The 14836-nt window shown below is 42.0% G+C and overlaps 1 protein-coding gene across 1 annotated transcript in view; it reads right to left on the bottom strand.

Moving 5' to 3' along the window:
- Positions 1–14258, bottom strand: part of CDKL1 (cyclin-dependent kinase-like 1 (CDC2-related kinase)) — a 68843-nt gene extending 54585 nt beyond the window's left edge. Inside the window, exon 1 of the mRNA XM_006899200.1 lies at positions 14079–14258. Coding sequence (XP_006899262.1) covers positions 14079–14246 — 168 coding nt within the window. The 5' untranslated portion in view covers positions 14247–14258. The remainder of the gene's footprint in view (positions 1–14078) is intronic.
- Positions 14259–14836: the final 578 nt, after the last annotated feature.

Here is a 14836-nt window from a genome sequence, read left to right as displayed (position 1 = left end):
TGGACTTCTGGCAACTCTCTGCTGATGTGCTGTTTCAGTACTTTTTTGGATAATCTTCAAAAGCACTGGCAAGCACTAAAAAATTTCAGGAAATATCACATTAACAAGAGCCAATGACAACAAGGGGGAAAGTTCAAGCTGTGTGAAGAACCTAGCAAAAAACAAGGTCCGAGGAATAGATGGAATATCAATCGTCATGTTTCCACTAACAGAGGCAACCCTGGACATACTCACCAGGCTATGCCAGGAAATTTGGAGGACAGCTGCCTAGCCAATTTACTGTAAGAGATCCATAATTGTTCCCATTGCCAAAAAGGACAACCCAACACAATGTGGACATTACTGAACAATATCATTAATATCCCATGCAAGGAAAATATTGAGGAAGATCATCCAAAAACAGTTGGAATAGTACACTGACAGAGAATTGTCACAAGTTCAAGCTGTGGTTAGAAAAACGCCATGTCATTAAGAATATCATTGTAGATTTAAGATGGATCCTAACTGAAAGCAAAGAATACCAGAACACATATCTGTGTTTTATTGACTATCCAAAGGCATTTGACTGTATGGATCACAACAAACTGTGACTAACATTGAGAACAAGGGGAATCTCAAAACACTTCTTGTACTCATGAGATATATATACCTAGATCAAGAAGTTGTTGTCCAAATGGAACAAGGAAATACTGCATGGTTTAAAATCAGGAAGAGTTTGCAAAGGATTTATCCTTTCTTTATAGCTATTTAATCTGTATGTTCAGCAAATAATTTTTGAGGCTGGAGTCTATGAAGATGAATGTGGCATAAGGATTGGAGGAAGATCTATCAACAACCTATGTTATGCCGATAACAAAACCTTGCTTACTGGAAGCAAGGAGGACATGAAGTGCTTACTATGTGTTACATCTCAACATCAAGAAAACAAAGGTTCTTGTCATTGGGCCAATAGGCAACATCATCATAGATGGAAAAAGGACTGAAACTGTCAATGATTTAATCTTACTTGGATCCACAATCAACATCCTTGGTACCAACATGAGAAGAACAATAGATGTATTGCTTTGGGAAAGTCTGTTGTCAGGGGCCTTTCCAAAATACTGATGAGCAATGATGTCAGGTTGAAGGCTAAGGTGTATATGATTCAGGCCATGGTATTTTCAACTACTATGCTACGCTTCTAAGGGCTGGGTAATGAATAAGGACGAAAGAAGAATTGATACTTTTGAGTTGTAGTGTTGAAGAAGAGTATTGAATGTCTCAGACATTGCCAAAAGAACAAACAGATTATATATTGGAGAAGGTGCAAGGAAGGTGAAGCTTCATCTCTCATGCTTGGGACATGTTGCTAGAAGAGGCTACTGCTTGGAAAGGGATATATCATTCTAGGCAAGGTAGAGGATCAGCAAAAGAGAAGAAGACTCCCAATGAGGTAGACAGACATGGTGACTGCAGCAAGGGGCTCAACTATACCACAGATGATGAGGACGGCACAGGGTAGGACAGGATTCAGGTCTATTGTTCATGAGGTCACCATGACTTGTACTTTACTCATCATCACTAAATGACAACAACAACAACAGAGAGACGTGGCAACAAAGTGTAAACTATGGTCATTGATCAGATCCTGAATTTAAAACATATGTGTGTACAATTAATTCACTATTTATGGATATATAACTATTATTTTGAACACCGAGTAAGTGATAAATTTCTTCAGTACAGAAATCATCTTGTGGTTGTTGTTAGATGTTGAGTAAAGTACACCTCTTAGCAACCTTATGAACAACAGACCTGAAGCCTGTTCTATCCTGTGCCATTCTCACAATCCCTGACACATTCAAGTTCATTATAGTAGTCACTGTATCAATCACCTGTTTAGGGTCTTCCTCTCCCTCACTGTTGCTCTCCCCTTCCAAGCATGATGTTCCTCTCCAGAACAGCCTCTCCTAGCACATTGCCTAGTATGTGAAACAGATCTTTGTCCCCTTTGCCTCTAAGGAGCACTATGGCTTTACCCTCTTCAAGACATATTTGATTGTTCTTTTGGTAGTCCATGGGGTATTCAGTTCTCTTCTCCAAAACCACAACTCAACGGTACCAATTCTTCTGTCATCCTTATTCATTGTACACATCTGAAAGCTGGACAGTGAATAAGGATGACAGAAGAAGGATGCATAGCAATTTACTAAAAAGACTATGGCTTGAATCATGTACACCTTGGCCTTAAAAAATTACGTCACTGCTCCTCAATAATTTGGCTAAATTCCTAACTACAGACACTTCCAGTGCAATATTGTCTTCTGTCTCCTAATTGTGTTAATACAGAATAAAGGAAGTTGTTTTCTAGGAGACTCTTAGAGAGAAAGAACTTAATGTATACAATTTACTCTCCAACAGTTTAGCTGAGGAGAAAAAAAGGTGTGTGTATATATGGAAAGGAGAGGAAAGAGCAAAATTATAACAATGGGTGAATCAGTTAAAGGATGGTGTTCACTGTACTAGTCTTCCAACTTTTGTTTTAAAACGTTCTTTTAAATAAAAAATTATGGGGAGATTTTATATAACATCTTGATTACTAGATCTTAAAAATTATAAAAATTTGGTTCCCCAATATGTAGCCTTTGGATGGTTTTTTTCAGTTTCTTGCTATGCATCTGAACGTTGGAAAGTGAGTAAGGACAACAGACAAAGAATTGATACCTCTGAGCTGTGTATTGGAGAAGAATACTGAATGTCCCATGTCCTGCCAAAAGAACAAACAGACAAGTCCTGGAGGGAAAGCAGCCAGGATGCTCCTTCCAGGGAAGGATGGTGAATGAAACTTCATCTCATATACTATGGGCATGTGGTTAGGAGGGGCCAATCCTTGGAGAAGAAGGGCATGATACTCAGACAAGTGAAGAGGGGTCGGTCAGCAAAGAGGAGAAGACTCTCCATGAGTTAGGTTTACCCAATGACTACAACAATGGGCTCCAGTGTGGCAGAGATGATAAGAATGGCACAGGATAGGCCAGGGTTCAGATCTGAGGTTCACAGGGTCACTGTGAGTTTTACTCTAGTAGCAGCACCTAAAGGAGCTCTGGTGGCCTAGCTGCAAGAAGCTACACTGCAATCCCAAGTGTGCTAGGTTCGAGGCCACCAGCTGCTCTGTGGGAGAAAGTTAGACAATCTCCTCCCATGCGATTAACTGCCCTGAAAACCAACCAGATGGTTGGTTCCTACTCCACAGGACACTACACCTAACCACACAAAAAATTCATTTTATATGAGACACAAATGTCCAGATTTCCCCAGGCTCCACCTTTGCCTCTTGCCTTACACTTCTTCTTCTTCTTGTGTGCCGTTAAGTCAGAACCGACCCATAGCTGACCCTCCAGTGGGTTTTCGGAGGCAGTTTAATTGCACAAGAGGAGATCACCTATCCTTCCTCTGCTGAGCAGCTGGCAGATTCGAAGGGGATTGCAGCGCAGCTTCTTACCACTAGGTCATCAGAGCTCCCATGTCCTACACTTAGCCTGCTTCATTCACTAAATTGTGTGTTGCCTTTGTGATCCCCACTGACATCTGAGTTGGTAGTCCCATATCATCCGTAACAGTGAATGCTGGACATAGATACACTGATGTATAAAAGCCTGTAACAAAGCCATTTCAAGAAACTAAACGTTTTGGTTAGTAGGCAAGTTTGTGCTACCAGGACTCCTTCATGCTAGTAACCAAACATCAAAATGCACTGCATTGATTCCAAGTCATAACAACCCTATTAGCAAGCTCGGGGCTCGATTATTGAATGTGTCACTGGTTTTCCTACTCAGGCTTTGTTCAAGAGTTGGGAGATACTCTTTCATCTAATACTAAGGATAGGGAGCAGAAACCTTGAAAATTCATGAAAGCATTAATAAATTCTATGCCCAGAGAGCACGGGCATGGTGCTCTGTCAGTACTTAGTGGGATGGGCTCTTGGCACAAGAGCACACACAATTAAGCACTTTTAAAACTACTGTATCACAGGGAAGCTTGACAGCCATAACTCCCCAGTGTGTTGCCATCATCACAGTGGTAATTTGCCCAGCAGTATTTATGATTTGTTATTTTAGGCTCCTAGGGGAGATTAATGGCTCTCTGGTGGCAGAGTCCATAAGGAGTTACCCTGCTAAGCCCAGGCTGAACCTCTCTGGTGGTTTGAATGTGCCAGAGGCTCCTTGAGAGAAAGATGGGCAAACTCTCATCTGTGATTCACAGCATCGGAAACACGAGGAGGGGCAGTTAGGAGTCGGTTCGAACTCAATGGCAATGAGTGAGTGACTGAGTGCAGATAGTGTTACGTGCTTTGCCATCCACGTCTCCTCTTGGTACCACTGCTCTTGCTGAAACGTACCTTTTCTCCTTTCCCCTCCTTCATTCTCTCCTGTGCCACTGCCTAATTGACTTTCCTCTTTCCCTGCCCCTGGGACAGGGCTCGTTGGAAGTTAAATGTTTGACCTAACAGCACTCTGCTCCCCTCAGCAAAAAGTCAGTTTGCCCAAGTGCTTCACACTCCGAACAGCGACATAAATCGTGGAGATAAGCTGGGCCAGGTTCCAGGAGGCAGTAGAGCTTGCCAAGGTCACCCAACAGCTTTGAGCAGGACTGGAATCCACAATCACGACTGCAGCTCCTGTCCTTAGTTGATCACCCAGCTGCATGTCACCTTCAAAAGGCTATTCAAAGTGAGGAGACAGCAACAGAATAGAGGATGTTCTGGCTGTTCTGTAAGTCATTACTATGCACAATTACTAAATTCAAATGAGAACAAGTTTCTGGCACATGGTATGCACTCAATAGTCTTCCCTAGCTCACCCATCTTGCACCTTTTTTTCCTTTCATTTATTTTCCTCTTATGAGTCTTCCTGAATGAAGTCCTTGGGTGGTACAAATGATTAAGTGCTCATCACCTAACTTAAAGGTTAACAGTTTTAATCCACTTGGAGGCACACCTTGGAAAGGAACAGGCAATCTATCAGAGTCACAATCCACACAAAGGCAAGATTATCACTTTGGTTCCCCTCCCCCTCCTTTTCCACCAAGGAGTTTTTTAAGACTCCCCCCTTTACCCTAATGATCCCCTGGTGAAATTTTAATAATAAAAATAAACTGTGTATCTACATAGATGTCCACTGCTGTCAACGTTTTGGGGGGAGATGGTTGTTGTTATTGAGTATCATCAAGTTGGAATGGACCCATAGCTGACTCTCTGATGGGTTAGCAGAAGCAGTAAATTGCAGGTAGGGGATTGCTCGTCTTCCTTGTATGGAGCAGCTAGTGGATTAGAACTCTGTTCCTTCAGGATTGCAGCACAGTTTCTTTCCACTAGGCTACCAAAGCTTCCCTCCTTGGTGGAAGGAAAGGAGAAAATCAAACTACTCATCATTTGCCTTAGTGTAGATTCTGACCCTTATAGGTCACAAGGTCTTTCTTTCAAGGTTCCTCAGAGTGGAATCAAACTGCCAACCAGTTAGTTCGTTTCAAGTTGATTCTCACTCATGGCATCGCTACAGAAAGAAGTGCCCTGATTTCCAAGGCTGAAATCTTTATGGAAGCAGACTTTATGGAAGTCATATCAACCTTTCAGCCAGCAGTCAGGCTTAACAGCTGTATCACGAGGACCCCTTATCCATACAGCTACTGTATGTATATCTATGCTTTCTGCAAAAGCAATCAGACTTTCTGTCCCCTTAGTGGTGAAATGATTTGCATTGAGAATAAATACACTAAACAGCAATGCTTATAACTCAACTTGATGGCAATGAGTTGAGTTGCAATGTTTACAACCCTATATGCAAACTTTCAAGCAGACATTTCCCTCCTTGTTTATTTGACCTTTTTTTGTTGGTGGCATAGCACAACTTTTACACTCTAAAATGCAGGGTGATGGAGTTGGATTTGGGAAGAACCTCAATTTCAGCAAAAATCTGCACCCAGGTTCCCATGGAAGCAAAGATCCTTCTGAGAGCCAAGGGGAAATTCTGAAGACAGCCTTTGGAAGGCTTTAAAATATGGCGCTTGGTTATTGCTATGATTCTGGTGTGTGGGAGAAGCTGGGCATGGAGTTGGAGACATACACAACTGCATCTCTAGTCTCTACTCCAGTTTACTAATTGAGAGGCCTTGGGAATTCATTAACCATCCCGAATCTGAATGTAAGTGGAGGATAACAATACCCACCTTCCAAGGTTGTTGTAAATGTAACTTGTGCAGTCTAGATAACAATACTTGGCAGTTTGCCCAAGTCTACTGGTTCGTCAGACCTTCCTTGACAAACAGCAATTCTTAATTTCTCCTTAATTCTCTCTCACTTTTCTTGTCACAAGGAAGAGTTGTCATGGAAACATCCAAGCTACTGTTCTCAGCTTGTAACTGATGTTGCTCTGGTGGACTCAGCTTGTCAGATGTGTTAGCCATCTGTCACAATGTAGCAGTCTGCCAAGACAACTCAAGACCAGACCTTGACCTGCAACTCCTCTAGAACTTTCCGCACTGGTTGATTTGTATTTAGTTTGTTTTGAACCACAAAGTCCTTTCCTTCCTGGGCACACAGACATTCCACAGGAGGCTGGATTGAATTCAGGTATAGCCACTTGCTCACGTCTTCCTCAGCACAGGCATTATGACGACTCTAACCCATCATGCCACACTTGTTCACACACAGTGATTTTCTTTTAGGGATTAGGTCTCCCTCAGTTACAGGCTTCTTCCAGGATCACTCCACCTCTAAATATAATCCAGGATATCTCTATATGTTGGATTCTCACTATAGAAAAGGTTGGCCCTCTTCCACAGGGAGTCAGATCTGCCTGCCTCACCTGACTTGGTTAAGCTCACGTCAGTCCTCTTAGTTCCAGTGTTTTTCCTGACCTTAGCAGGGTTCATTAGAGTCCCAGATGTGTGAGCGATGTGCCAGGGATAAACTCATAAAACTCACTGAACCACTAAGCTGTAACCTTCCCCTGGGCCTACCTGAACTTCTCTCCCTGGTTAGTATTCCTCCATGCCATGGGTGCTGAAGTCCTGTTTTGAATTTCAACTCAGATAAGACCTAAAACACCTGTGGAGCCCTTACTATCTTCTGTTCTTGGGGATTATAATATATCTCCTGCAGGCTTCAAAATCCATACAGTACTCAGGACAAAAGCAGCTATGTGCTCATGGCAGTAGTGGCTATTGAGCTGACTCCCATTTTGGGCAATTCTACCTACCAGAGTTGAACTCTGCTCAGAGTCTGATTTTTCAGAAGTAGACCATCAGGCCTTCTTCCAAGGAGCCTCTGGGTAGACTTAACTCTCCAATCTTTCAGTCAGGAGGCAAGAACTTTGTGCCACCTGGGAACAGCAGCAACGTGCTTTTGTTACTGAATGTTGGGATTGAGTGGCTCCCACCTTACTGAACCTATAAGACTGTATTTTCCCCATAGGGCTTCCTAGGCTATGTCTCTATGGGAGCAAACTGCTACAACCTTCTTCTTCAGAGCATCTGGTAGGTTTAATCATCATTTTTTCCGTTAACAGCTGAGTGCTTAGAAACTAGACCAGTTAGCCACCTTAGCTGCAGGCTAACTACCCCTTATTCCTGGGTTAGATCTGTATTCCAGTAAGTTTTTCACTTCCTCTTCTAACTAGATCCTGGCTTTTTTTCTTCCCTTTTCTCTCTGGCCTGTTATCACTCAGCAGGTATCTGAAATCAGATTTGTGGTTATTACATGTGTCCCTTAACATGCTGTTCTATGCATCCATTTTTTTGGATAACCTACAGTCTTCAATATGACATCAAAAAACCAAAAATCCTCATTACTGGGCAACATCATAATAGATGGAAAAAACAATGACGTTGTCAATGATTTCGTCTTGCTTGGATCTACAAACAACACCCTTGGCACCAGTAGTCAAGAAATCAAAAGATGACAAGAAACAAAAAGGAGACCTAGAAAAATGGAAGAATATACCATGTTCACGGATAGGAAGACATGGTATTATAAAAATTACAATTCTACCAGAAGCAATCTACAAGTCAATACAATCCCAATACAGACATCAATCCCATTCTTCAATGAGATGGAAAAGGCAATTTCTATTTTTTTTTTCTGGAATGGAATGAGACCCATAAAAAAACAAAGCACTACTGAAAAAGAAAAACAAGGTAGGAAGCATCACACTCCCTGATCTCAATCCCTACTACACAGACACAGTAATCAAGAGAGCATGTGTACTGGAAGAGTGACAGAGACACAGATCAGTGGAATAGGATTGAGAACCCAGAAATCAAATCATCTACCTACAGTCAACTGATCTTTGACAAGGAGACAAAAATCAGTTAATTGGAAATGACAGTCTCTTTACCAAATGGTGCTGGCAGTAATGGAAAAACCATCTGCAGAAAACTGAAGCAAGACACATTTCACACCATACACAAAACCTAACTCAAGGTGAATCAGGGACCTTGAAGTAAACGAGATTATAAAATTCATCAGAGAAAAGCTAGGAACAATTCTAGAAGCCCTAATCTATGGCATGAATAGTCTTCCAAGCATAACAGAAAATGTACAACGAGGAGTAGATAATGAGATTAATGATACCTTCTTAAAAATCAAATCTCTATGTATATATAAAACAAATCCTCTAACAGGGTAAAAAGAAAGACCACAGACTGGGAAAAATATTTGACAATGATATCTCATAAGGGACTCATACCTAAAATTTATATAATCCTCCAGCACCTCACTGACTGTGTGAATCACAACAAACTGTGACTGAGAAGAATGGGAATCTCAGAACACTTATTGTGCTCATGTGAAGCCTATACATGGACTAGGAGGCAGTTCTCAGAACAGAGCAAGGAAATACTGCATGGTTCAAAACTGGGAAGAGTGTACACTAGGGAAGTGTCCTATCTCTATACCTTTTCAATTTATATACAGAACAGATTATCCAGGAGGCTGGGCTCTATGATGAGAAATGTGGAATCTCTATAATGGGAAGTGGAGGAAGACTCACCAATAATCTGCAATATGCAGATGATACAACCCTGCTTGCTGAAACTGTGGAGGACCTGAACGAAGCACTTGCTGCAGAGTGTCAAGGACTGTAGCCTTCAATATGGATTGAAGCTCAACATCAAGAAAACAAAGATTCTCACAACTGGGCTAACTAGCAGTATCATGATAAATGGTGAAGAGATTGAGATTATTAACAGCGTTAGTTTTCTTGGCTTCACAATCAATACGCTTGGCACCAGCAGCCAGGAAATTAAAAGACAAAATTGCATTGGGAAATCCTGCTGTCAGAGACTTCTCCAAAGTACTGAAGAGCAACAGTGTCAGTCTGGAGACTATGGTGTGCCTGATCCAGGCCATAGTCTTTGCAATTAATTACTATACATCAGAAAGTTGGACAATGAGTAGGGACGACAGAAGAATTGACGCCTTTGAGCTGTGGTTCTGGAGAAGAGTATTGACTATACCGTGGTCTGCTAAGAGAACAAACAAGTTCGTCCTGGAGAGGTTGAAGTCAGGATTCTGAAACTTCGTCTGATATACTTTGGACATATTGCAAGGAGGGACCAGTCTTTAGAGAGGGACATCAGGCTTGGGAGGGTGGAGGGACAGCGCAAGAGAGGAAGACCCTCGATGAGATGGATTGATTCAATCACTGGGGTAATGGGGGTGGGTGTGTCATAGACAATCAGATTAGCACAGGACAGAGCAGGGTTTAGAGCTGTTGTACATAGATAGGGTCACGATGAGTCACAGGCAACTTGATGATACTTCACAACAACCTCCACCCCCAGCAGCACCTCAACAAGAAAAAGGCAAGCAAATTAGTCACAAAATGGGCATAAGATATGAATAGACACTTCAACAAAGACATTCAGATGGCAAGCAAACACGTGAAGAAATGTGCAAAACCCCTAGCTATTAGAGAGATACAAATCAAAACAACAAAGAGCTATCTTCTCGACCCATCAACAATAGCAAAGTTCAACAGAGCAGCAAACAACAAATGTTGATGAGGTTGTGGAGAGATTGGAACTCTCACTCACTACTGGTGGGAGTGTAAAATGGTACAAACACCATGGAAGGCAATTTGGTGCTTTCTCAAAAAGTTGGAAATAGAAATACCATTTGACCCAGTTATCCACTGCTGGGAATATACCTTAAAGAAACCAAAGCAGTGATGTAGATAGGTTTACAATCACGTTTACTGCAGCATTATTCACAATAGCAAAGAGATGGAAGTAGCCCAAGTGTCCATAACCAAATAAATGGATAGGAAAACTATGGTACATCCACACAATGGAAAAATTATACAGCACTGAAAAAAAATGAACTTGTAAAATACTACACAATGTGGATGAATGTGGAAGACACTGGGCTGAGTAAAATATCTCATCCACAAAAGGACAAATACTGCATAGAATCATTGCTATAAAAACAGAATGAACATGGGGGAGGAGAGAGCATGGGAATAATGGACATAAAATGAACATTATACTGGAATGGGAGAAGGGAGGGACTATCTGAAGGAAATGGATGATTAAGCATTGTATGTATAGCAACTGACAATCTGGAACAAGACATGTATTACAAAGTGCATTTGGGGTGGGGAGGGAGGAAAAATTGCATCAGTGAACTAATGAAAACCCATTCTTTCTATAAACTTTCAATAAAATCACAATTTTAAAATAAGACATTAAAAGATGAATTGCATTGGGGATGCCATCAGGCACCTCTCTAGAGTGCTAAAGACCAAGGATGTCAATTTAAGGACTAGGGCACATCTGAGCCTTAAATCTAAGCCTAAAGATTAAACTCTTTTCAATTACTTGTTATGCATCTGAAAGATGGACAATGACTTAAGATGACAGAAGACCTGACGCCTTTAAGCACTGTGTTGGAGAAGAGTACTGAATATCCAAAAGAAAGTGCAGCCGGAGTGCTCTTTAGAGGCAAGGATGGCGAAACTTCATCACACATATTTTGGGCATGTTGTCATGAGGGGCTAATCCCTGTAAAAAGACATCATTCTGGGAAAGGTTAATGGTCAGAGAAAGAGAAGACCCTCAACAAGACAGACTGGTACACTGACTGCAACAATAGGCTCAAGAATAGCAGAGATGATGAGGACAGCATGAGACAGGGCAAGGTGCAGATCCACTGCTCACAGAAGCACTAGTTGTAGTTGATTCAGTGACATAAAACAACACGGGCTCTGAACACTTTCATCTCTTATGCTATACCTCCCCAAACCATTTAATGTCTAGCTTAAATACACCCCCCCAAACAGTTAAGTTTCAGTATTCAACAAGCATTTAGAGAATTTGTGCGAGGCTTGGGGAATACAAGGCAAATGACACAGATTCTGGCTGTTAGGAATCCAGTCTATTAGGGATGAGACTAAATTTATTGCCATTGAGTCAGACTGACTCATAGTTGACACTCCATTGGGTTTATGAGGTTGTAAATCACAAAGGAGGAGATGGCCCATCTTTCTCCTTCAGAGTCATTGGTGAGCTCAAACCACAAGAGCTCTGTGTCCTTTGGGTCAGCACAACCCAGGGGTGAGTGTGGCTGGAAATTCGTCTTCCCTTCCAAGAAAAACTGGGCAAACAACTTTGTATCTATTTTGTTTACACCACAGTTAGGACTCATCAGTTTTATGAAATAAACAGAGAAGATATTATTTCATTTAACACACTCTTAGTTCACTTATTCAAATAATATTTATTGTCTACTGTCTCTCGTGGAGGAAATACAACCAGGGTGCTCCCTAAGGAGGATGGAGAAACTTTGTCTCACCTACTTTGGGTGTATTGTCAAGAAGGGCCAGTCACTGGAAAAGTACGTCATGCAGGAAAAGGTGGAGAGTCAGAGAAAGAGAAAGACCTTCAACAAGAAGAGTTGACACAGAGCATGCTGGAGATCATGACGATGGTGCAAAAGAGTGCTTGCCATGAGTCATAACACAAGGACAATAACATATGTTAGGACTATCACAGAGTTCTGAAAAATTATAGTGTGAAAGGACAGATCAGAGAGCTTCATCACCTCATACAGATCAGTGTGTCTACACAAGAGCATTTGATTGTGAAGAGTCAAAATTTGTGTGGTTTGAAATAAGGTTCTTTGGCTCACAACTCTGCTCTTGGTCGTCCACCAATATTCATTTGTTCAGAAGAACATGTGACAACCAAATTTATTCAGCACACTTAACTTCCCTAAGAAGCTATGGTAGTGTATGTGTTACATGGAGTTACATGTCGGGCTGTTAACTTAAAGGTCTGTAACTTGAATCCACCACTCACTCCCTTGGAGAAAAATGAGACAGTCTGCACCTACTCAGATTTATAACCTTGGGAACCCGATGCAGGGTCACCATGAATTGGAATCAATTTGATGGCAGTTGGGACTTCCTAAGAGCTTATATTGTTATCCTTTCCACAATAAGGACTGAAAAATTCCAACAACCTCACCGCTGTTGAAATGGAACACGTTTATAGTTGACCCTCCAGAGGGTTTTCAGAAGCTGTAACCACACAGGAGAAGACTTTTCTCTTTCTCCTGCAGAGAAGCTGGTAAATTTGAACCATCTGCCTTTGAGGTGGCAGCTCAACTCCTTACCCACTAGGCTACCAAAGCTCTCTACTGGAGGGGCATTTTGTGCCAAGTAGTATGCTTTGAGGGCTGAGAAACTGAGAAGCAAAGTACCTATACTGGAGAAACTTGGAGAGATATGCCAATAAGAGATATACCCATAAAAATATTGATAACTTAGAGAGTTGAGAGGAATTCATAGGTAACTTTAAAGAATAGAGACTGCATCTCTGCTGGAAATATTTTATTTTCTCTTAAGTAAATTAATCCTTTGAAATACGAGTATCACTTTCTGTAGGGAAAATTTAAGAAAGTGAAAAAGTACTCACTAGTTAAAAAAAATTGGTGAGACTTTCTCAGTGTAGAGCTGGTGGTAGGGCAGGGTCACCTAGGCAGTGGGGTGGGCACCACTTCCTAAGTCAGCACTTCACTGGGGAATAGGTAACATTTCCACAGTAAAAAGCATGCTCAACTCAAATAGAGCAAGTTTTCCCATTATGCACCCATGTAAACTTAATCTAAACATTGCTACTTTCCATACAGGGTGATTATTGGGAGATAACTCCAAAAATCTAATTTGCAGGAAAATATTTTTCTAAAAAAAGAGACTTGGAGATAATGAAGACAATAAGAGTAACCTGTCAGTGTTTCCCTCGCCTCTCACTATGATGTCCTTCCCTTGTCACAGAACAGTCAGACCTGACAGGGCACAGAACCTTAACTGCTGGGGGGGAAAGCCAGTTTCCATTGTACTCATAACATGTCCCATTCTACATTCCAATTTGAATTTCACCTTTACAGAAATTAAAAACAGAAGCCTTGCTCCATTAGGAGAAAGGAGCACACATGCGTGCTGGGAGGACACGTAACAGACAACTTGTTTCCCCCGCCCCTCCCCATAGCCGAATTCCTGGAACTAAGGAACTTTTTAAAGGGGACAATAAACTGTCATCTTTTTAAAAAGACAGGATCTTTTAGAGAAACAGGTTGCTCAGCAGTAGAGACAGAGGTGTAATGAAAACCTATCTGTTTCCTCCAGTTTGAAAACAGGTGATTCATTCTCTTCAAAGACTAAGACCTCAATAGAAAACAGTCGAGATGAGTTTTAAAAAAAATAATCATGAGTGCTAGCAAAATTTGAGTTGTTTTAAGTTCCCGTGGTAGTAAAGGATGGTGACTTTTCAAACTCCACACCTGCAAGTCATGAGGAAGAGAAGCTACCTGGAAGGAAATAAAAACACAGCGTCTCAAAGCGAATACCCTTAAGTTAGCGCCTCTCAACCATCTATGTCTCTGCTTCCTAGTTTATTATCTAATGACTGACTTTGCACGGACATTTCACGTGCCACTAAGGACAAAAGTCCTCGAAGGGATGTAACCAACCACTTCTGAAGGTCTGGATTTAACACAACTTATTTCTTCAATCTTGGAACAGTCACTTTAACGAATTGAGTACCTTGAGCATGCGGATTTCCCGAAGGGCGATTTTCTTGATGACAGGGTCATCTTCTGACTCCAGAAACCTCTTGATGGCCACAATCTGACCTGTGTCCCTGTTTCTGCATTTGAAAACAACTCCGTAGGATCCTTCGCCAATTTTCCCAATTTTTTCATATTTCTCCATCACAACGAAATAAATCTTAGGATGAGTCTTTATATAGTTTGAGATGTCGCTGATACAATATCAGCGTTCACAGGCTGCGCCAGAGCCCACTTAACCACCGCTCTCCGGCAAGGACCTGGAACAGAATGCGCCACTTGTTAAAGAATTAAGAATGGACCCATGTCCTTAAAATCACTCCTTTGGCAACGACAACGTGATCAAGGATTAACCCAGAATTAGCTGTGAACCCACTTTAATCGCCTGTGACACAACCCTGCACGTTAAAAGAAAGCCTCTCATCCTAAAACAAGGTGAGTTGTAAGATAATCTTTTTAATGTTATAGTTCACCCGATACAAGACACATGAGCTGGTTGGAGGACCGGGAAAGCTAAGGGCTTCCCCGGTTCTAATTTCGGGTGTCATTTCCCTTTGGCAAGAAGACACCGTCCAGCTCCCATTGGGGAAGACGACCGGGTCCCAGGAGGGCCCGCCCTGCGCCCCACGCCCTTCTCCTCAGCCGCCCGCTCCGGGGCGCGGGCCTGGGCTCCGCGGCGAGCAGCACTGCGCCGTCCCCGCGCCTGGCCGCCCGCCGCTCCCACCAGCCTCCTGC

Source organism: Elephantulus edwardii, unplaced genomic scaffold (assembly GCF_000299155.1).
Source record: "Elephantulus edwardii isolate Elephantulus edwardi_28Jun2011 unplaced genomic scaffold, EleEdw1.0 scaffold00247, whole genome shotgun sequence".
Lineage (NCBI taxonomy): Eukaryota > Metazoa > Chordata > Mammalia > Macroscelidea > Macroscelididae > Elephantulus > Elephantulus edwardii.
This window is presented reverse-complemented; position numbering and strand designations above follow the sequence as displayed.